Raw genomic sequence first — 23,443 nt, 5'->3', positions numbered from 1 at the left:
AGTCCATGTTATGTTGGCATAGGTGTAGTCCGATACTATTGCAAACCTGGTGGTCCAATATTAATTGATCAATGTGTTTGCGTAATGGACAAAGGTGCTCCCTGTAATGTGCGTGGCTGCCCTAGACCATGGCACCCACCATCTACGTCCAACCATACTCAAACTCAATTCAAATCTTTCAATCTTACCACCTAAACATAACAATATTGTATACTTTATACATTTTACAATAAACAATTAATTATACTTAAGATCTTTTATCTCAATTTATTTTTTCACTTTAGTTTTTTTATTTATGAACATTAATATCAAAGCAGTGTTGCAGTAGTACACACTCGTTTATGTCTCTAAGAATTACAATGACGCATCACTCTTACAAAAACAATGGTTGTGTGGGAAGTTATGTCTATGCTTCTAGAATACTTTTCCTTTGTTGCGTGAGTCTTTAGAGATGATATAGAGGGTAGTTTTTGCTTTGCATCATTTGAGGTCCCACGTGATGTCTTTATTGGATTGGTCTCCAATATTAAGTCTTCTTGCTGCATATTATTGGGCTTTCTCTGTTCTCTATCCATACTATATTTGGATTCAGTATTTTAGACATACCATTTCAAATAGTCACCCAACTCAGCTTTTTTAAATAGTTATATTCAATTTTTATTTCTTTACATTTTTTATAAATAATTCTAATATATTATTTTCTTATTGGTCAAATACTCTTTGTCAATTATAATATGTTTTATTTTTCACTTATCGATAAACTTAACTTAATTAATATATTAATTTTAAAATATATTTTTTTACCTCATAAAATTTATGCTAGTTTCGTGGTAGTGTTATATTTGCATAAAAATTATGATCATCACCTTTAATTTTAGTTTTTAATATAATTTTAATTTTTTTAATTGTTTCTTCTAATATTATAATTAATAGTTAATGTACAATACTTATTATTCTCCACTTGGTACGTAAAATCACCAAAAACCAATGAATAATAAGAGTAAGCGTTTTTTTAATATTTAATTTAGACTAAATACCACGTGACCCCTTAACTTAATTTCAGTTAATGTTTTAATTTTTTTTTGATTTGGTCATTTATTTTAATTTTAAGTGACAATTTGATATTTTATATTTTAAAATGTCAACAATATTATCCTTATTTTTTGCAAAAATTCATAAAAAATTTCAAACAAGACTCATTAAACTAATTATCATCCTCAATATAACGTAATTTCATCAAATTTATAACTTAAATTTTTTAAATAGACTCATATTTTCATCTCTAACAACATTAAATAAAGAATGACAAATATTAATTTATTTGAAAACTTGAGTTACGAATATGATTAAATTTATTTTATATTACAAAATATAATTAATTTTATGAATTTTGTTTGAAAATTTTAATATATTTTTAAATTTTTATAAAAAAATAACATTATTAACGTTTTAAAACATAAAAGATCAACTTATTACTTAAAATTAAAATAAAAAATCAAACAATAGATTAAAATTTTAACTAAAATTAAGTATTTAGCCTTTAATTTATTTAGAAAAATACGATAGTTGTGTTTGCAAACAGTGGTATCTTCGCGAAAACTGTAGTATCCTTCTCTGGTGAAAGCGTTTCTCTTTGACAATTGACAACATCGCTGTTGATTATTGATGGCTGGGTCTGCGTGTGCATCTTGCTGTAGTGCCTCTGCGTTAATTCCAAAATCACCGATTCCAATTGCAGTGATCGTTGGCGGTAGTGCAAGAAGTTTCACCGCTAACAACAGAATTTATCGCTTACGGGTTAGGTCTTCTATGGTTGATTCCTCTTCCTCCTCCGATTTCATTAAGCGCGTGGAGCAAGCTTGGTTAATCTCTCAGGTTCCGTATTCAAACTACTCACTCCAACCTCAGTTTTCACTTCTCCCTTGCCAAACATACATATTACTAATATGAAGCTTTAGTTTTTTATTTTTATTTTTTTATTATCAGAAATTGTAATTGCAGTAGAATCAAATAGATATGAAAATATGATTTTTAATACTTTACCATTCTATCCTTGTAACTCACAATTTATTAATTCATGTTGGAAAATCTTATTATGAATCATAAAATACATTACCAATAAAACTATGACAATTTTAAGAGAAAGCACGTGACATATCAAAATTATAAATTCATATATCACGTATGAAATATGGTTGGGAAGTGTTTGGGAATAAAAGAATATTTTCAAGTTGAAACACAAATATCAAATCTTAGGTTATTTTGAGTTACAAGTTACTATTGAGTCTAGTTTGATTACGGGACTTATGTTGGATATAGAAACTTTAAATTTTTTGACTTTAAGTGTGAATGTGTAGCTAGACTAGTTTGTAAGTATGATATGATTATTGATGAGCAATAAAAAGAAAGGGTGAATATGGTATGTGGTACAGATTTTCAGTATGCTATTTCAGTTAACTTAGAGTTATTCTAATATAGTTTTTTTCTTCCTTATATATACATTAAAAGATAAATTGTTAGGTATTCTGGAAAGTTTAGTAAGGGCATGGTTAATATGTGATATCAGGCTTTGGAGATTTGCACTAACCATTGAGGTTGAAGTGAATATGATAAAAGACGGTAGTTTGCACTAAGTGTAAAGAGATTACTTGTTCTAGTTATATTGTAAATAGATTGAAACCAGTAGAGAAGGAAAATAAGGTATCTTCTTTTGGTTGAACTTTATAATCAGTACATTGATCAATATACTCGGCTGAAAGGATGCTATTGATATGATGTTAGTACTTTAGTTGAGAAGTTCTAGTATAATGTAAGTATATTTGAAATCTAAGAGTTATTTTTGAACCCTTTGAGATAATAGCATGATCAAATATATGGAACTAAGGGATTTAGCCAATATTGATGTGCAACAGATTGGGGTGAATTCTGTTAGAATTGAATTTTAATGGTAAATCTTTTGGAAATCTAAATATGAAACAATATTATGTGCCCTATATTAATTCTAAAGTTAGTTCTAAGAAGTATTTATGAATTTCAAGGTGATCTTAGAGTTCATCTTATTTTTTAAGACAAGACAATTTGGAAGTCTCTGCTAGGTGTGAGAAGTGAGATGCCAATACCGATATACAAACTAAATAGATCATTAGTAATATGAGTTTAAAACTAGTTTGGAAAATAATCATTGTTACATAGAGATATAGGATTATACATCGATAAAACAATCACTTAAGTATAGTGATTGTATTTTAGGTACATAATTCTTAAAAAGGAGGGAAGAAAAAAGAAAACTGGTTTGCTATACAAAGTTGACAATAGGTAGTGGGTATCTACTCTAAGTTTAGGTAGTGATTTATCATAATGAATCAAAATTCAGATGAGATTCATGTCTTAAATAGATACACATTAGAGATTCATATCGATTGAGTTTGTATCAAATCGAGATAGACTCACATGTATTTTAAGATACTTTTAACCATGCTTAGCATAGTAGTTTAACTGTACAATTAGATAGATATTGATATTTCTCTGCTGGTCCTTGATTTCTCTTATCTTCAACCATGATGCTTGCAGCAACCAAGGCCAGTCATATGTTCATCTTGCAACTCAAAAGGGCATATTGAATGCAAATGGTGTGGGGGTACTGGTTTTTTTGTTCTTGGCGACAACATGCTCTGTGAAGTTCCATCCAGAAACACTAATTGTATTATTTGCTGTGGAAAGGTACCTTTATGACGAATGATTAATCTGAATTCAGTTCACTTGTACTCAGCATAGAGCAATTTACAAGAAACTTATTCTATGGTTAATTTGTTGTTGTTCATTCTTCAGGGATCAAAATGCTGCTCTAATTGTCAAGGAACGGGCTTTCGTGCAAAGTGGTTGGAAGAACCTCCTACATCCTAGTAGAAAAAATACTACTAAAATGGTGTGGACATAGGATTTAATTCGACCGGGAGGATTGAAGTTGCATTATACCTCGGGTTTGCATATGTCTGATTGATGCAGCAGTTATTTTAACTGCAGATTACTTCTATGTTGTACAATATTGTCTAGTTGTTTTTTCCGCAAGCGCTGATTATGTTGTAATTTTTTCTTTGTATAACATGTACAAGTGTAATTATTTTACCAAATAAAACACTGTATTCTTGAATCCACTGATGCAGTTTCAGTTTGAAATATGTAAATGCTAGGTTTCAATATATGCACATTGTTTGATTTTTATAGGGTTCGTTCAGATGAGGTTTAGTTAAAGAAATCATGCTGATTTTACGATTTTATGTTCTTTCTTTTTTCTTTCAAATATTATCATTATGTAATTTCTTCTTGACTTCTTTGTGGCTAAAGTATAGTAAACTACTCAAATTTTTGAAAGAAAACAATAAGATCACATGTGTCAAAATTTGTTTCTTTTTTATTATTAAAAATATATCTCAAGTGTAGGGATTCACTTGTATAGAAGTACTAGTAGAGATTTAGTTATATATGAGTATTAATAGGAATTTGATTGTATAGTAATCTAATATGTATATTTGATGTATTGTCAAATTATTTCAATTTAATAAATATATTTTATCCTAATTCTTAAGATGATATCAGAGCTCTTGCCTATATCCATAGTGATAAAATAGGGAAACTTGATCCTAGAATTTTAAAATGTATCTTTATCGGGTACTCTTCCATCCAAAAAGACTACAAATGGTATAATCCACCATCCCAAAAATTCTGTCTCATGTGATGTCACCTTCCATGAACAAGAAGTTACTTTAGTCAAACTTATTTTCAAGGAGAGAATACAAGTAAGGAAGATATTCTCTTCTACTTCTTGAGTTGAGTCTTGAAACAAAAATTGTGATTTAAATTGATTTTGAGAAAGATGGAAATAATGGCGCTAATGTAAGATACGAGAAGAATCTAGTATATACCAGAAGAGCAAAGACCGTTCATGAATCTATTCACATCCAAGAGTCCAATCCGACTTTACATGAGGTAACTTCCCTTGACGCTTCAAACTCTAGTAATCCAATTTATGAATATTCGCATTAACTGGAATGAGAATCCGATACACCACCAACTTATGATAACCTCCATATCCTAATTGTCCTTACGAAGAATACTAGGACATGTACCTACAAGCCAATCTACCATGTATCCAAACTACCTATGCTTTGAACAATTGAACAATTCTCACCTATCCATAAAGCCTTCCTCACAAGCCTGAACACTACCACTATACCTACCTCTTTTATTTGAAACATTGTCTGACAGAAAATGGAAACAAACCATGGACTTGAAAATGAAAACAATGAACAAGAATGGTACTTGAGATTTGGTCCCTCTACCATATGGAAATAAACCTATAGGCTGCAGGCGATTATACACTGTAAAGTACAAGGCTGGTGAGTCTATTGAGAGGTACAAGGCAATGTTGGTAGCTTAAAGATTTACTCAAATGTATGAAGTGAATTACTTGAAAACATTTGATCTGATTGCAAAAATGAATATCGTCCGAGTGAAATTATCTCTAGAAGCTAGTTACAATTGGAACTTGCACCAATTTGATGTAAAAAATGATTTCCTCCATAGAGATCTAGAAGAAGATATTTATATGGATTTACCCCTAGATATAGTGAGCATATTGCTGCTAATACCATTTGTAAGTGAAAGAAGACCATATGCAGGCTTAAACGATCGCCACTAGCGTGGTTTGCTAGAGTCATGGTGGGTCTAGGCTTCAAACAAAGCCAAAGAGATCATACCCTATTTATCAAACACTCTCAGTCAGGGGGAGTAACAGTGTTATTGGTATATGTGGACGACATTATAGTGACCGATGATGATGAAGATAAGTATCAACTATTAGGACAACGCCTAACCAAAGAATTCGAGATTAAAACTTTGGCAAAATTGAAGCATTTCTTGGGAATTGAAGTGGTTCACTCTAAGAAAGTGATTTTTCCATCTCAACAAAAATACATCACATATCTTCTGTAGGGAACGCACAAGACAACATACAAGTCAGTTAGTACACCAATCAATCCAAATTTAAAGTTGAGAAATGCATAAAAAGACATTGTAGTTGACAAGGAAATGTACCAAATATTAGTTGGAAGACTAATATATCTATTAGATACTAGACCTAATGTTGCCTTTGTTTCAAGCCTAGTCAGTCAGTTCATACACCAACCAAAGGAGGTACACTTACAAGTTGTACTCATAATCGTGCAATATTTGAAAGAAACTCCAAGAAGGGGAATTTTGTTCAAACGAAATGGAAATGTGGGTCTTGAAGTATATACTGATGTTGACTATACAAGGTCAATTATAGATAGAAGGTCAACCACGAGATATTGCACTTTTCTATGTGAGAATCTTGTGACTTGGAAGAGTACGAAACAAAGTGTGGTATTCAGATCCAATACTGAAGCAAAATTTAGGGTAATGACACAAGAAATATGTGAGTTACTACGATTGAAGATCATTTTGGAGGACCTGAAGATAAAGTGAGATGAACCAATGAAACTCTATATAATAAATTTGCTATTTAACATAGCAAGTAATCCAGTGTAGCACAACAAAACCAAATATATTGAAGTCGATAGACATTTCATCAAAGAAAAATTCGATAGTGGTTTAATTTGCACTCCATATGTCTCCTCCCAAGGCAACCTTGGAGATCTTCTAACTAAAAGGCTAAACAACAACAACTTTGAAAGAAGTGTATCCAGACTGGAAATGGAGAACACCTCTTCATCAGCTTGATGTGGAGTGTCAAAATTTGTTTATGTTTTATTATTAAAAATATCCTTCAAATATAGAGATTCAGTTGTATATAAGTACTAGTAGAGATTTAGTTATATATGAGTACTAATGGAGATTTAGTGGTATAGTAATCTAGTATATATATGATTATTGTCAACGTATTTAATAAATATATTTTACCATAATTCTTAAGTGCATGCTTATCTAACATCGTTAAGAAAGTTCTTCTTCATCTTTTCTTTATCTGGCTTAAATAACATAGATGAAGATTACACCACATGTCATCCAACCAATAGTCCAACTGTCAGGTGTTTGATTGAAAAGGGGTATATTTTTACAAATTTTGCTGCTCACAATCTCCTATGTATCCTAATAAAGTTTGTTGTATTCATTGCAATAGCTGTTGAACAAGCATATACTCCAACAGAGCACAGTGATGCAGATGCCAACAAAATGGCTTTCCATTGTCTCCCAGATACCAGAATTGCCAATGCAGCTAATGCAACAACCACAGCTGAAAGAGCATTTTTCCAAGTTTGAAAAGCTTTGACGGCAGTTCTACATCCTTTACAGTGTATTACATGTCTAAAATATCTATTTGCTAAATTTGGGGCATGCATTGTTCCAATGCCTCCTTTTGCAGGTGAGGAAGCTGATAGTCCTGCAATGAGTCCAGCAGGTGCATGTTCAATCACAGCAGGCTCTTTCGGCAAGGAAATAGTGCTGTGACCAAAATGATACGGCATCCCGTGTCCCACTTTATCCATCCACTTCCGGTATTCAGCAACCCATGTGTCTGAAGATTTTAAATTCAGGTATAGTTCCTTTGTTGGAACCTTCTCTTTCAATAGAATTTCATTTTGGGAAGATAAGAATCCCATGTCTTGTTCAAACACCTTGCTTGCATTCTGATGGAAGTACCATTGAGGAAACAGTTTCACTAATGGAGATCTTTTTGTTCCTCCAAACCTCACTATCAGCATGGATTTCCCTTGTCCAGTTGGTCTACAAAGGAACAAACCACTGAAGTAGTTTATTTCGCCATTTTTATCAACAATTTCCCTGTTATTTTGTAGAACACAAGGAGCCTCGAATCGTAAAAAGTTAGGCATAGACCCGTCTTTCTCTCGTCCCCACCAACCTGCAAACCCTCTATCAGTTCGTTCAGTCACCTCAAAACATAGTGGCTGTGCATCTTCTCTTTTTGCCGTCCAATCTGTTCTATCGTGCGAGATTGGAATATGAGCAGGGTCCATCAAATTTTCCAGTAGAATAGAATGATCATATGGGAGTTCGTGAGTTGTTGAAACATCTTGAAACCCTGGCCTTGCAAAGTTCTCAAACCAAGGTATTTTACTGACATTTGGAGGTGTCTTTGGAGACATCCATACCCAAATAACACCTTGGGAGTCCCTCACCTCATATGTTTTAACACAGGCTGACCTAGGAATTTTGGCATCAGCTGGAAGCTGTTGAAAACAGAGAAAACAAATATTTACTTGTTAGCATCATGTGATATGGCATTTAGATTGAAAGCAACATAATGGTATTTGGTTTAGATGAGAAGAATACCTGAGGTATCTTCACACATTTTCCCTCGCCTTCGAATTGCCATCCATGATATAGGCATTCAAGCCTTCCATCAATCAACTGGCCTTCAGATAGTTTTGCTAACCTGAGTCATACAAAAAATTAGGTCCAGTCCAGCATTTTGAAAAAAATACTTATCAGAATTTCATTTTACTTAATTGCCAGTCAAATTTAGATGGTTTGATTTTGTTTTGCGAAAATTAGATGGTTAACGCGAACCCAACCATCCCGATTGGATGGGTGATTGGTTAAATATTTTAGAAATAGTGAGTTGTCCTGTCAGAAGTGAATCAAATAAAACAAATTTGTAATTATGAATTTCAATGATATTCAAATGTTTGAATATATCATAACCTCTTCCCAGTATAAGTATTTAAAAGTGATATTGCACAAAGATAACTAACACAATATAATCCACTAATACCGATATCCCATTCCCAAACAAAGTAACATAAATCTCATTAGCAGGCAAACATTGGATTAGTTCTTGTTGCCTGAGTTTGCTTTCACATTGTGTAAGGAAAACAAAACATCGGGAGCACTAATTGATTTCACGGTGGGATTGACAAAATCACGATGACTCACCATGATTTTGTCAATCTCACTAAGAAACCAATCATGCGGCGTTGGTTAAATCAATTATGAACTCTTCCTTGTAGGATGTGATCACATATGACAGTTGAAAAAATCACAAACACCGAACACAACCCTAACACTCTAGTGACAATTTAAGAAAATGGAACTGATTGAATGTAACATGTACTTGTGTTGTGTCGATTCGGACACCTTTAATCTGAAGTTTCTGGTACATAGATTGAAAGTGAACTGAATCATAAGAATAGAAGTGAGGAAAGTAAAAAACCTGTGGGGGCATCGATCTTCATAGCATTGAAACTGACCTTTACCATCTCTAAACAAAACAAGGTTCTTATCAAACACTTTGAGACCCAATGGTGCATCATGCGGTACATTCCTAGTAAGGTACAAAGGGTACCATTCCTCTGTCCAATCATAATCCGCAACCACTCTCTCACCCCTTCGTTCTTGATCACTGGAAGGTCCCACTAGAATTCTCTGATCTTCTTCCGCATCAAGTAAAGTTGAAGCTTTGATATCTGCTGCAGCCACACACCATGATTCCTTCCTTCTTCTTGATGATGACAAAACTTTGTTGAAATTGAAATTGCAATATGGGTTAGTCCAAAGGTGTAGTACTTGTTTGGATGGTGGAGCTGAAACATGTAAAGCAAGACGAGTTTTTGTGTGGAGAAGAAATGGATTCACCAACGCCATTGTGTGGAATCAAGAGGTAGCAGTAGAAACTGATAGAGGAAAAGAATGAGAAAAAAGGAGTTTGTGGCTTGTAAGACTCGTGTGACATTCATAGCCACATATTATATTTGCAGATTTAACCTTAAAAACAAAAATATGGACAACGCAACAGGAATGAACTATCGTTAACTATTTTGTCATTACATAGTGTATATATGAGACTATATACACAAGCAACAAAATTGGTATGTGGTCCACTGTTACCCATAAAAGGTTTAATGTAAAACGTAGGAAACAGATTTGAATCTTCTATCATGGAACAAACTTACTGAATACGTGATTTGTATCGTCGTATTCATGATTGATAGTTTTGAGGTAACCTGAAGTAAAAACATGAGAGGATTTCACACACACACACACATAAAAACATGTGATAATTTTTTCATCAAAGTGATCCTGTTTTGTAAATAAGTAAAGTGAGATTATGAATATTTTTAAAACTATGTATGCAAAAATCATTTAATATCAATTAGTTCTATGTATATTTAACAACTTATTAATTATTATCGATTTGATCTATATATATAAAAGAAATTAGGTCTATTATACCAAAAGAAGTAAAAAATATTTCACAAGAAAAAGGAATAAACACGTTTATTGAGATAATATTTTGAATGTATGGAAGAAAAAACACTTAACTTTATATATATATATATAGTTCATGTAAGTTAGGTGATTTTTTGTTTTGATGTTTGTAATATTTTTTTTCAACTTTGATTGTGTTAGTTTAATGATGTTTTAAAATCGTCAACACTGTCAATGACAGTGACGGTAAAAAAATAAGATGATAAACGAAGAATGAGCAAAATCAAAATTAAATGCAAACTTATAAGGATGAAAAAAAAGGACACTTCCAAAGATCAAATATATATGTTTTTATTTTACTTAAGTTTTCGTTTATTTTTTCTGTTTTTTTCGATTTGTTGTTTTATTTTTTTTTAACAATTATTAATAATATAGAATATTTTAAAATTAAATTAAATTTATATAGTTAAAATTGAAACAACAAAAATTCAAGAACAAAAATTAAAAAAAATAATTAATTTATAGAGACTAAACATATACTTAAAAAAATTCATTACTTTATATTCCACCGATAATTTTTCAGAAAAGCAGATATAAATTATTAGTGGTAAAAAAATAGTTTTATATTAACATCAATATATTCTTTCATATATTGTTACATTACTGCCCTTTACATTAATAAAATAAGAAAAATAGATAATTTTGATTAAATGTCGTGTATTTGTTGTACACATTTATTAAAGTCATGATTTTGACATTGTAAAACAAGCATGATCATTATAACATAAATAATTCATATTTTAATAATTAGAAAAATAATTTAAATAATTTTTTTTCATCCAAGAAGTTTTGAGTAGATTTCAAATTCAAATCCTATCATAATTTTTAATTTACTAACATTTCTCTATTTTTCTTAACAAAAAAGCATTTATTTATTTATCTATAAAAAAAATTATGATTTACCAAAAATATTTGCACGTGGTGTAAGAGAAACAATAACCGCGTTTCAGAAATGAGACCCGAGAAAAGGAGGGAGGAATAATAAAACTCTAAACCCTAACCTGAGAGTTTCCGATCGAAGCTGAAACGATGAAGATAGCAGTGGAAGGGTGCATGCATGGTGATCTAGACAATGTCTACAAAACCCTTCAACACCTCGAGAAATCTCAAAACACCAAAATCGACCTCCTTCTCTGTTGCGGCGATTTTCAGTCCGTAAGGAACAAGAATGATTTGAATAGCCTTAATGTGCCACAGCGTTATCGCACTATGAATTCGTTCTGGAAGTATTATTCTGGTTTGGAGCTTGCTCCTTATCCCACAATCTTCATCGGTGGTAACCACGAAGCTTCCAATTATCTTTGGGAACTGTGAGTGAGTTCAACTTTTCTTCTTCTCTCTTTATTAATTCTGCAACTGTTACTATGTGATTAAGGCCCTGTTTGGAATATTTTGATTGACTTATTTGAGCTTATTGACTAGCATAAGAACTTGCGCGACCGTTAGAGAGATCTTGTGAAAACAATTAATGACATTCATAGCTTATGAAAACATCTTATAACTTTTATGAAAAATAGTTTAACTTTATTTTATCTTTTGTTATAGTAAAACATTGGATAAACAACTTATTTAGCACCTTGTGTATGCTATTTCTATAACAAAAGGTAAAATAAAAACTATTCTTATACAAGTGATAAGCTGTTTTTGTAAGCTATCCTGGATAGTTTGTGAAAATTAGCAGTAAATAGTTTATGGAAATGTCATAAGCTGTTTCCATAAGTTCTCCCAAACAGACTAACAAGTGCTTATGCTATTAGATAGGTTTAAGTAAGTCAATCCAAACAGCCCCAAACCTTTATATGAGAAGCACTTATCGCTATGCCACAAGCCCTTGATTAAGGTGTTTATCCAAAACGGAACTTATAGTTGGATTTTTGTGTTTGTTCTATTTTAGATACTATGGAGGATGGGCTGCGCCTAATATATACTTTTTGGGAGCTGCTGGTGTGATCAAGTTTGGGAATATACGAATTGGTGGACTCTCTGGTATTTATAACCATCGTCATTATAAATCAGGTTAGAATTCGGATTAGTATTAGAATTATGGGTTCATGTTACTACATTGCAGTTGCAAGTGAAAATAATGTATTGGTTTAAAAAGAAATTAGTATATGATGTTTGCTATTTATTTGAACAGGACACTTTGAGAGGCCTCCGTATGACCAGAGTACCATTAGATCTGCTTATCATGTTCGCGAATATGATGTTCGCAAACTCATTCAAGTTGAGGAACCTATTGATATTTTTCTCTCACATGATTGGCCGGTGAGAATAACTGATCATGGGGATTGGGAGAGGCTTGCAAGGGAGAAGCCTTTCTTCAAGCAAGAGGTAAACCTTACAAATAATTTTTTCTTATGTTGATTTGCAAATTAAGTGATAAGCTTTTAGTAATGATTGCATATAGTATACCAGGCATTAAAGTTATTCATTTTTCTTGTACTTTTGGGCAGCATTTAAAAGACTAAGAACTAAGTAAGTATACTAGTCTCTGATTTTATTTTTATAAGAAATATAAATTTTTAAGAATTAAGAGGTAAATGTGATGCCATTGCATGCATAATTGTTTTGGAGCAGTCATATAGAAATATTCTTTGAACAAGACATAGCACATTGTCTGTCTATAACAACAAGTTTCTTATTTGACTAGATGATAATTTTTCCAGATAGAGGAAAAAAGACTTGGGAGTCCAGCTGCTGCTGAACTTCTAGAGAAATTGAAACCGCAATACTGGTTTTCAGCGCACTTACACTGCAAGTTTGCTGCTCTTGTTCAACATGGAGAAGGAGGTCCTGTGACAAAATTCCTAGCACTTGATAAATGTCTTCCTGGGCGCGACTTCTTACAGGTATAAGTATACAACCATAATGCACAGTTAATATTCTGTGCAACTGTTTGTGTGAGTAGCCATAATCATGGCATGTTCTGTCCCTTTAGGTTGTTGAAATTGAATCGGAGGCAGGACCTTACGAGATTCAGTATGATGAAGAATGGTTGGCAATAACAAGAAGGTTCAACTTTGTATTCCCTTTGACAACCAAAGGTGCAGATTTTCGGTGTGTATGAACAAGTAAAACACGTTAAATACAATTTAGGTTTTGAGTCCTCATACAAAATATCTTTTGTTTTGCTTTTTTCTTTTCCCCGCCAACAAGAAAAAATGAAGAATTTTTTTGAAAAGGTTTATTCACTTTCTGACAGAGGGGTAAATCATGAGATGGAAGATTGTCGCCAATGGGTTAGAAGCAGGCTACAAGAGAGGGGTTGTAAACCTTTTGAATTTGTTAGAACAGTTTCATGTCATGATCCTTCTCAAGCCAATGTTGATGGTGCTTCAGCTGGTATGTCTTTGTTTCCATTACATTACAATGTTATTACATTGTGAACCACTGATTAAGATTTGTTGAGCTTATTTTCTGTTTAAAGATATCCATGAAGTGTTTGGGCCAATTTCCAAACTGTAGCTGTCTAATCATATCCTTGCTTAGCTTTTGTGTTGCTTCCATGCATGTATTTCGTAGTTGCTTGCTATGATTAGGAAGTGTTGACTAGTGTGTCTTTCCATCTCTTGTCTCGAATACATTGTCTTATCGAAAATGTATGATATTTGTTTTGTGGAACACCGTAATAAAAATACCATTATATCTTTCCCATCAATACCTTGAACTAATTGATTTTTCTAACCTTATTTTATAGTATAGTTTTAGCATGTAGAAAGAAAAGAAGATGGGTTCTCTTATGATATTTTCTGCATTTTCATTATGCCAAACTGCAATGTCTTAAACTGTTTAAAATGTAACTATAGAAGCTGCAATTTTAAAATAATTTATTTTTTGCAGTGAATCCTCGGAATCCCCAGACAGAATATCTTTTGCGACTTCTAGAACTTCCATATCTTCTTGATAGAAATCCTGATTCAAAGGACATGTCGCCTTATCCTGCTCCTTTAATTCCAAGAGGTAAATCTATGCTTTTTTATTGGTCATAGTTAGGATACCAGTTCATTTTTGCATAAAATGCAAGAGGTAGAGGAGAATGTTGGAGAATAATAACTAGGGGTCGTATTTCTAAATCGTTGTGACAAACAACTTGTTATTTGTTAACATTGTTTATCACTTACTGTTTTCAATTATCCCTCTCTCTTTACTTCGCTTGCTGTTCTTTTAATTTGACCTATCTTTCTGGATGTCACGTGTTTCATAAAGTTATGACATCATGCTAATGGAGATTTATGCTTTGCTTGTAGCGAAAATTTGAGAAGCTGAGATATCTAACTTTGCTCTGAATAATTTGAGGCCTGAGTTTATTTTAGCATTGGCCTTGATTACTAATACAACTAATCTTACTTCACTCTGTCCCAGTTGCTACTCTTAAGTATTTAATTATAAGTATAACAAAACAGAAATGAAAGCTTAGGTGGGGAATTAAAAGCTATAGTTTCTGGTAACCCTCCTAGATTTATAGGTCTCTCTTGGTTTAGCGCTAACCTTAACTGCTTTGTTGTCCTGGCTACATCTGTGCATTTGATGCTAAAAAGTTTAAGCAGGGTTACTTGGTATAGTTGGGGTGCAGTTGTTATTGCAAAAGTTGCTTCGGTAGCATCTATTGTTAGTAATATAGTTTGTATCTTTCTTCTTTTTTTTACTAATCAAATGTTTTTGTATACATTTCTAGGCCATGCTGCTTACGATAGTGAGTACATTCCCATTGATGATGTGGATGATGATGAGGATGGGGGGATTCCAGAAGTTGATGGGGTGGAAAGTGGAAACTGAGACTTGAATTTTGATACGTTATTGCAATTAACATGTTGAATTGCCAATGGTCTTCAACTATCTATTTAAGCTTACTGCTTACACAATATTGACTCAGGATATATGTAGACACTGGATTGTGGATTTTTCTGTCTCCACTATGCAGTTCAGTTGCTTGTATATATATTAACTAACAACCATTTGAAAAGGTGCAAAAAAAACTCTTGGGCCTTTCCAATAGTTAATTAGTTGCAGACTTGCAGTACAGTTGTAGCTCCATTTAATAAATACTATTGCTGTCTAGTTTTTAAGCTCATGCCTCTGAAAAATAAAATAATAAATGACGACCAATGATTTCGCCACTTGCATTATTACTGCTAAGCCTAGCTGGATTAATAATTGCTCACAACTGCCATTGTTCTCATCAGGTTCAAGAGTTGGGCAAATTTGTTCCACGTCTAGGGATTTGCCGCAATCTTGAAATTACAGCTAAATGACTGAAATGGCGTTGAAGAAAATGTTGTCTACTCTAAAGAATCTTTATAAACTCTGAAGCATATTATTAGTATATCAATGCTTCAAATAAATAAAAAATGTTTTTGTTTGGATTTAGAAGTGCAAGCCCAAGTTATAATGGCTTAGAAGTATAAACACTTGTTTACTATTTCTCTTTCAAGAATCTCTATAGATACACCAGAACAAGATTTGTTTTCAAGTACGTTCTTATTGCAAACTGTCAATTTTCTACTGACTTTAGCATGTAAGTCCTTACAGATATCACCATCAATATTACTACTCCTTTGCACTGAAAAATCACATCTTCATCGCACTCAACCATCGACAATGGTGACCCGAGGTACTGTCCCCATTGAATATCCTTGTAGAAAAATGCCATACTTGATGACTAAAGTGTTTATTGAAATGCATTTAATGCCATGTTTCCAATATATAATTGAAACAAATTTAAGATTTTGATTCCTTCACTAGTGTTATTGACCTATCATGATGATGAACATTATCTTTCATTAAAAAATTAAGTCCTTTATCGTTGACTGTGTATAATGAAATTGGCAATTCTCCAGCATTTCACTAATCTACCACCATTTATCAAAACGTGTGACTTACTACTTCTACCCTGTGACCAAGAGTTGCCAGAAAGCACCTTAAATGCTTGAAGAAAGAGAAGTCATAAACAATAGTAATGGGGGGTAGTGTGGAACATGCATAACCAATTACTGACTTCACCAAACTACATAAATGCAGCTTTGAATAGCCAAAACTTCCTAGCTATTACCTTTGCTCTATCTCTTTTATGATAAGTTTCACAATCAAGTCAAGTAGTAGAAAAGAGACTCTGTACACTCACTGCATTGCAGACACTGTTCTTAAACCCCCAAAAATACTAAAGCTTTTGGTTCTATGGAGTCAACAAAATCTTTGTTTCTTTCCTTTTCTCTTTTTATCATCTTTTGTTTTGTTTCCTCTGTCACAGCTAGTCTCTCTTTTGACTTCTATGCAACTTCATGTCCAACAGCTGAGTTAATCATAAGAAACACAGTTAGTTCATCCTCTTCTAACGATCCTTCCATTCCTGGAAAGCTACTTCGTTTGATTTTCCATGATTGCTTTGTAGAGGTTAGTGTTAGACCAAAAATGTGTTTCCTGAGAGACCCATCTAGTTGTTTTTAACTAGAGGCTCTTTCTTAAACACCCCACAGATGCAAAAATACTTACTTTATGTGAAATTCAAATTGGTTTATCTTGAGATCTTTGCTAATTCATCCACATTAGTCCATGCTTTGGGTGTCCGGCTCTAAATGCAGGGTGGCTTTGAGTTCTATATTGACTAGAGATATGACTTAAATAGTGTTTGTAAGGCTTGAACAATCCTTGAGGTCATTTTTGTAGGCTTGAGTCACTTTCTAAGCCAAAATTCTAACAACATTTGAAGTGATGACCTCAGAGGTTGCATGCAAGAGTGAGGGAATCATAATTGGCTACTCTAATGGGTTTTTCAATTTGATTATGGCTTATGATTTGACTTAGATGGTGCTTGTAAGGTTTGAGTCATCCTCATCTTACGAGCTATTTTTGGAAGATCGAGTTAGACTCTAAGCCAAAATTCTAAGATTTGAAGTTATGATAACCTCAGAGGTTGCATGCAATAGGATTATTATTTGAAATGCAGATAGCGCTTGATAAGGCTTGAGTTAGTCTCTAAGCCAAAATTCTAAGATTTAAAGTTGTAATGACCTTAGGGGTTGCATGCAATAATAGTGAGGGAATTATAATTGGGTAGATTTGGCTCCGTAAAAGTGAGAAAATGAATGGTTGATATTTTAATCATCCACAATTTGTTATGAATGTATATATAATACCGATTATTGATTTGCTTATCAACAGTTGATATTGTTCACTTTACTCTCTAAAATGACTTGTTCACTTTAGAGGAGCTTGACTCTATTCAGGCACTCTGTCGGGATTTTTTTTAATTTGATTGTGGCTTATGATAGTCTCCTCCGTGATGCAAATTTGACATGCAGGGATGTGATGCATCTTTGATGCTACAAGGGAATAATACAGAACAAAGTGATCCAGGAAACAGGTCTGTTGGAGGATTTTCTGTTATAGAATCAGCAAAAAGAGTTCTTGAGATGTTCTGCCCTGGAACTGTTTCTTGTGCAGACATAATTGCTCTAGCAGCTAGAGATGCAGTTGAAATTGTAAGCTCTTCATTGCATTTCTGATATATCCTTTCAATAGTTCATTGACATCTCTTTTTGGTAAAGGCTGGTGGACCAAGGATTCAGATTCCTACAGGTAGGAGAGATGGGATGGTTTCAATTGCTTCAAATGTCAGACCAAACATTGTGGACACTAGTTTTACTATGGATGAGATGGTTAAGCTTTTTTCCACTAAAGGGTTGTCCTTGCTTGATCTTGTTGTCCTTTCAGGTTCATGTTCTATGCCTAAATCTTTAATAATTGCAAGTTTTGAGTTGAATAATCTAATACTGATTCATTTCCTTCCATCTTCATACCCTAAACTCATAGGTCTGTCTATAACTATATCTATATTATTTACATTTTATAATTTACCTTGACTTGAATATTTTAGTATTTTTTTTTTTTTTTTCATGTAAAATCTCATAAAGCAACACATTCTGATCTATAGAAAGAACTAAACTATAAATACTTTGTAGATGGTATTCGTCTCATCAAATTTATAATTACCATCTTGGCTTGTGTAGAGTTACTACGTCAGATAATGGTATAACCTGAACGATGATTATAAATGAGGACAATCCTAAAAGATGTTTATAAATGGGGGCAATCCTCATTCCATGTACTAGTTTTCAAGGTTGAGTTAAAAACCCAAATTCTAAGACAATATCAGAGTGTATCTTATATCAGGTCATCCTAATATATCTAGTGAACTCCACATTTGAAATGTCAGTCTTTTGCTTGAAGGATGTGTTGAGAGTTCTTTAGGATCGGGTTTAGAATATTTCAAGAGATTCAAATGGTAGCTCAACCGAGGTTGAACCAACGAACATTATAAGAAATTGAAAATATAAACTGGCAAGTCCGATCTAGTTTTTAAAACATTGGTTGACCTGTTTCTCTATAAATTTTGGAATCTTCAATTGCAGGAGCTCATACAATAGGATCAGCACATTGCCACACATTCAGGGATCGTTTCCAACAAGACTCAAAGGGAAATCTTAAGCTCATTGACCAAACCATTGATAGTAGCTATGCAGATGAGCTAATAAAACAGTGTCCAATAAATGCACAACCGTCTATGACAGTAAACAATGATCCTGCAACATCTATGCTATTTGACAACCAATACTTCAGAAATCTTCTGGCTCACAAAGTTCTGTTCCAGTCTGATTCTGTTTTGTTGAATGATAATAACACAAGGAAACTAGTGGAGGATTTTGCAAATGATCAACAACTTTTCTTTGACAATTGGGCTGTTTCGTTCGTGAGGCTCACCAGTGTTGGAGTAAAGACAGATGAAGAGGGTGAAATTCGACGTTTTTGTGCGGCAACTAATAATTTTATAAGAGATTAAAAATTCTACAGCAACAAAGGTTATGCAAAAACATCCTTTGTGCATGATTTTGTTTGTCTTGTTTCTTTCTCAAATCTTTTGTTGTCTTCTTATCTTATTCATTTTGGCCTAGCTTGACTAATAAAATATCTAACAACATGATATTGAGTCATACTTACTCATTTATTTTCCTATATTATTCAAAATTTATCTTACTAATTATACTTATTCATACAAAGTACAATATAGTAAAGAAATGCGTAAATTAATGTCGTGTTCCAATGGATGGAAATGATTAAAATAGGCAAAATATATGATTTATGATTTCACATGGCTTAATTAGGTTGTGACCCTTTAGGCTACAAAGTCTTACCGCTAGGTGATACTTCATACACAATTTACAATTAATTTGCATTAATTTGCTATTGTGAAAAAAGTTCCAAAATAGATCTTGCTTGACTTCAAAGTAAAGAAGGTGAAGCAACATTAATAACAGGATTGTTGAAGTTGGGTATTTCAACTGGTTTGAACTAAGGGTTGAAGAAGTGAATGAGTCAAAATATTAAGATTCAAACATGGTGAAAGTAAAAAAATATTAATTTCACTAACAATTTACACTTGCCTATAAAAAAATTAACAAAAGATTGTTAATTATAATATATGCAATAACAGTTTTGAGTTTGAAGAAAATGAAAAGAACTATTGCCTCTCCAAATCTGGGAATTAACTAACCCCCAATTAGGGTTTTACAAAATAACCAATTTTTCAATGAAACCCATGTCCATATTTAAATTATGGTTTTTAATCAGACCATATATTTTAGATATTGTTATTTATTTTCTTTATCGGTTGTTAATTTAGATGTCTATATATGTAGATATATCCTAAGAAAAAAAATTAAAATTTTGTTTCTGCAATAATTTTACTTTTTTTGGAAAAATTTATTATTTGTATTTTTTTATATCAAATTTTTCAAATAATGAAATTGAAAATTTTTTCCTAAATATTTTTTTGAAAATAACTTTCCAAAAACAATTTGAATTATTTTCAAACAATTTTTTTATAAAGAATCTTGATTATTTTTTTAACCAAACAATTTGTTTATAAAAAGAATTGAGATTTTTCATATATTTCTTTATAGAAATGTTTTTCGGAAACAAAAATCTTCAAAAAAAAAAATATTGATTGTAAAACTGACTATGAATATAACCGATTTTATAACTGGTTTTATAAAATTAAATCTAATTATATAAATTAGTTATAAAAATCAGTTGTAGAGAATAATTTTTATATAGATACCAATTAATTACATAAATATGATGTCCATAAATAACTCTAAATATGATATTTATTAAAGCCCCTCCTTTCCCTTGCTGTTCCATTTTCATTGAACCAAAGAGTTGAGTTAGTTACTCTTCTGATTATGGTCAAGAGTGAATGAAGTATTAGTGGTAAGTAGAAGAAACCATTCTTTGTGATGCATGCTCTAAGTGTCTTATTTATCATATGTATTTGTCTTATATTATTTATATTATTTGTCTCTTTATATTACCAATATTAATGACTGTTTTATATTAATATACATTTATTTATTATATCCCAATTCATATAACTACACTGTTAACTATTTTATATAGATATTTTAATATATAAAACTCATTTTATTATTAAAATTACCATCACTAAACATTTCCTTTTAAAACTATGAACAATCCAAAAGAGCCACGAAGGAGCACTATTTGGAATTGGTATTGGAGTTGGCATTCAGATGCTGAGAGCATATCAATTTGTAAATTGTGCATACATAAGCCTAGTAGCATAAAATTTATTTGGAATATATAGCGATGCTCCACTTTTTTCCCCAGTGAAGGGCAAGTGTTTTGTAATTGAGTAGCACAGTTGAGTTTGATTTTGCTGTCCAATACCACCAATAGTTGAAAATGAAACCAGATTCGCCAACCTCTTGCCACTTGCTAACCCTTTGATAAGTCTAGACAATAATTATGGACTTTGGATTCTATACTTACCATGAAGATATAATTAGACTTGACTCACCATATACCTACACCTATAACTAATAATATGCTGCTACCAAATTAACACGCTTGTATACAGTCCAATATATATAATAAAATAAAAAAGCGCTTTTAAAGTCATTCAGAAGGACAAGGGGAAATCCTATACGCAAAAAAAGCATGTCCCCTGTTATATACAAGAAGAACAAAACCAAATCGCGGCACTGTATTGAAACTATTGTTCATTAGAAATCCAGATTATATTTTCAAGATTAAACAAATAATGAAAGAGGAAATTGTTAGCCAATACAAATACTGAAAGGAGTCCATGAGTATAGTAGCAGAGGTCAAATGTCAAACATGGCCTACGGCCTTCATTTTCAAGTCTTAGATCAAAATATACTCCTTTTTTTCCCTACTTTCTACAATATAAAGTGCTTTCAGTATTCCCTTCACTCCTTCAACCAAAATATTCACTACCCTCCAAAATCGTCCACACATAAATCGCTGTAAAGCAAACATAGATGCACCAATAATAATAATAATAATAATAATAATAATAATAATAAAGAATATATAATTTAGAAACAAAATGTTATAAATAACATCAAATACCTAGAAATAAGATAAAATCAAAAACTATAACAATAATAATAAAAAGATCAAATGATTATTCCTAAATTAACTTAACTTATGCATGTATGGCTCCTTCTCCCATATAATAATAATAATAATAATAATAATAATAATAATAATAATAATAATAATAATAATAATAATAATAATAATAATAATAATAATAATAATAATAATAATAATAATACATCAAATGTCAAATTAGAAAAACAAAATTACAGGAAAATAATTCCAATGAAGGCGAATAATTATTTATTAATTGTTACTCCCTAATAAAATTTGAAAAAAAGAATAAAAGTCTAAAATCATTAAATATTGATATGAACCCTAAGGTGATGATGATTCATGGTTGACTTTAGCGATTCCTATCCTTGGAGCATCAACAATGTTACAAGCAGAAGACATTTCCATCTGACAAACCCTAACAGCTCCAATTAACTTCTCCGGCAACTCCTCATCCGTCACAGCCTCCACAACAAACCCCATATCAATCGTAACACTTGTCACATATCCCAATGCAAGGCGCAAGATAGCATTCGCAATTGCACTACTTCCAATATCTACATCAATCTCTAAGTAATTACTTCCCCTATGATAATGACACGTCAGCGCTTTACCTAACAAGCACGCGCTGTAATTACCCACCGTTTTTTTTACTATCCACGGTCCTTTTACGATCCGGTTCACTAACTTGAACCGCTGGTTTCTGAACCCGTCGTCACCTTCGATGAACCGTCCTAGTAACGAACCGGGTTGAACTGGATCTTCGCTCGCGAAATAAAAAACCGCGCTGTGGTGTTCTTTACCTGGAATCTGCAGATTCACCGCGAAGATGAAACTCTTCAACGATTTTCCTTGTGCTTGTGCTGTTCGAAGCGCGTTGGCGACGCGATTATCGGAGCGGCTCAGTACGTTGTCGAGTTTTGTTGAGGATTTAAGCCAGTCCATGCCGGCGGGAGATAGAAGATACTCGCCGGCGGGAGATTTTTGGCGTTTGGTGAAGTAGTTTTGTGAGCGGAGGTTGAAGACGTCGCCTGGTGGTGAAGCCCAGCCGTTTATTCCGGTGTTGAGGTCGACGTGGCGAAGAGATCCGCCGTTGATTGTTTCGGTTGTCCAGTGAGATGAATCGGTGGAAGATGAATCGGAGCCGGAGCTCCGGGAATCGTTGTCAGTGGCGTACATGAGTTGGTTTGAGAATTGATGTTGATTGATTTGGGTTTTTGAAATTACAGTAATTTCATTTGATTTTCATTTTGAATTCATTTGATTGTTGTGGTTGTTTTTTGTGTTCATTGCACAGAATGAAACGCACCTACCTCCATAACACTTCTTCTTCTCCTTTAATATTATCGAGCTACATGTGCTGTTAGTGGATTAAATAAAGAAGGAACGAGAGAATGGGAAAATAGTCTTCCTTTTTCTTAAAACTACGAGATTGCCACTATTAGCTATTACCCATCCACCCAATTCAATTTAAGAAATAAAAATTATTTAATTTGTCTCTTATTTATGCTAATAAAATATTCTTACATTATCAATTAATTATAAAAATATATATTATTACATTATTAAACTATTTAATTTTTTAGTTTCATATATAATTGATTGTGATGGACTGACACAATTTAAATTTTTTTATATTTATTTTCATTACATAAAAATTAAAATCATAAATATATATACAAATTAATCACACACAAAATATATTTAT

General features: G+C 32.4%; 4 protein-coding genes across 4 annotated transcripts; 2 read left to right on the top strand and 2 right to left on the bottom strand.

Moving 5' to 3' along the window:
* The first annotated feature begins 1,561 nt into the window (after window positions 1-1,561).
* Window positions 1,562-4,097, top strand: LOC101488433 (uncharacterized). The gene is made up of 3 exons (XM_004501336.4): window positions 1,562-1,875; window positions 3,571-3,720; window positions 3,829-4,097. The coding sequence occupies exons 1-3, from the start codon at window positions 1,666-1,668 to the stop codon at window positions 3,901-3,903; spliced, it is 435 nt and encodes a 144-aa protein (XP_004501393.1). The 5' UTR covers window positions 1,562-1,665; the 3' UTR covers window positions 3,904-4,097.
* Window positions 4,098-6,972: 2,875 nt separating this feature from the next.
* LOC101488767 (protein TIC 55, chloroplastic) lies at window positions 6,973-9,730 on the bottom strand. The gene is made up of 3 exons (XM_004501337.4): window positions 9,212-9,730; window positions 8,332-8,434; window positions 6,973-8,228 (listed from the first exon to the last, which is right to left on the bottom strand). Exons 1-3 carry the CDS (start codon window positions 9,640-9,642, stop codon window positions 7,110-7,112), a joined length of 1,653 nt encoding a protein of 550 aa, XP_004501394.1. The 5' UTR covers window positions 9,643-9,730; the 3' UTR covers window positions 6,973-7,109.
* Window positions 9,731-11,172: 1,442 nt separating this feature from the next.
* Window positions 11,173-19,273, top strand: LOC101504820 (lariat debranching enzyme). Its single transcript, XM_012716143.3, has 14 exons — window positions 11,173-11,576; window positions 12,161-12,282; window positions 12,404-12,597; window positions 12,933-13,115; window positions 13,205-13,323; window positions 13,469-13,608; window positions 14,107-14,226; window positions 14,942-15,041; window positions 15,140-15,191; window positions 15,796-15,877; window positions 16,409-16,656; window positions 17,565-17,744; window positions 17,811-17,976; window positions 18,675-19,273. The coding sequence occupies exons 1-14, from the start codon at window positions 11,296-11,298 to the stop codon at window positions 19,100-19,102; spliced, it is 2,415 nt and encodes an 804-aa protein (XP_012571597.1). The 5' UTR covers window positions 11,173-11,295; the 3' UTR covers window positions 19,103-19,273.
* A 2,599-nt stretch (window positions 19,274-21,872) lies between these two features.
* LOC101489098 (protein ENHANCED DISEASE RESISTANCE 2-like) lies at window positions 21,873-23,088 on the bottom strand. Its single transcript, XM_012716106.3, has one exon. It carries the CDS (start codon window positions 22,912-22,914, stop codon window positions 22,060-22,062), a length of 855 nt encoding a protein of 284 aa, XP_012571560.1. The 5' UTR covers window positions 22,915-23,088; the 3' UTR covers window positions 21,873-22,059.
* Between the last annotated feature and the right edge of the window lie 355 nt (window positions 23,089-23,443).

This window comes from Cicer arietinum, chromosome 5, assembly GCF_000331145.2.
Source record: "Cicer arietinum cultivar CDC Frontier isolate Library 1 chromosome 5, Cicar.CDCFrontier_v2.0, whole genome shotgun sequence".
NCBI lineage: Eukaryota > Viridiplantae > Streptophyta > Magnoliopsida > Fabales > Fabaceae > Cicer > Cicer arietinum.
Note: the sequence above shows the minus strand (reverse complement) of the source record. Positions and strands in the feature narration are given on the sequence as shown.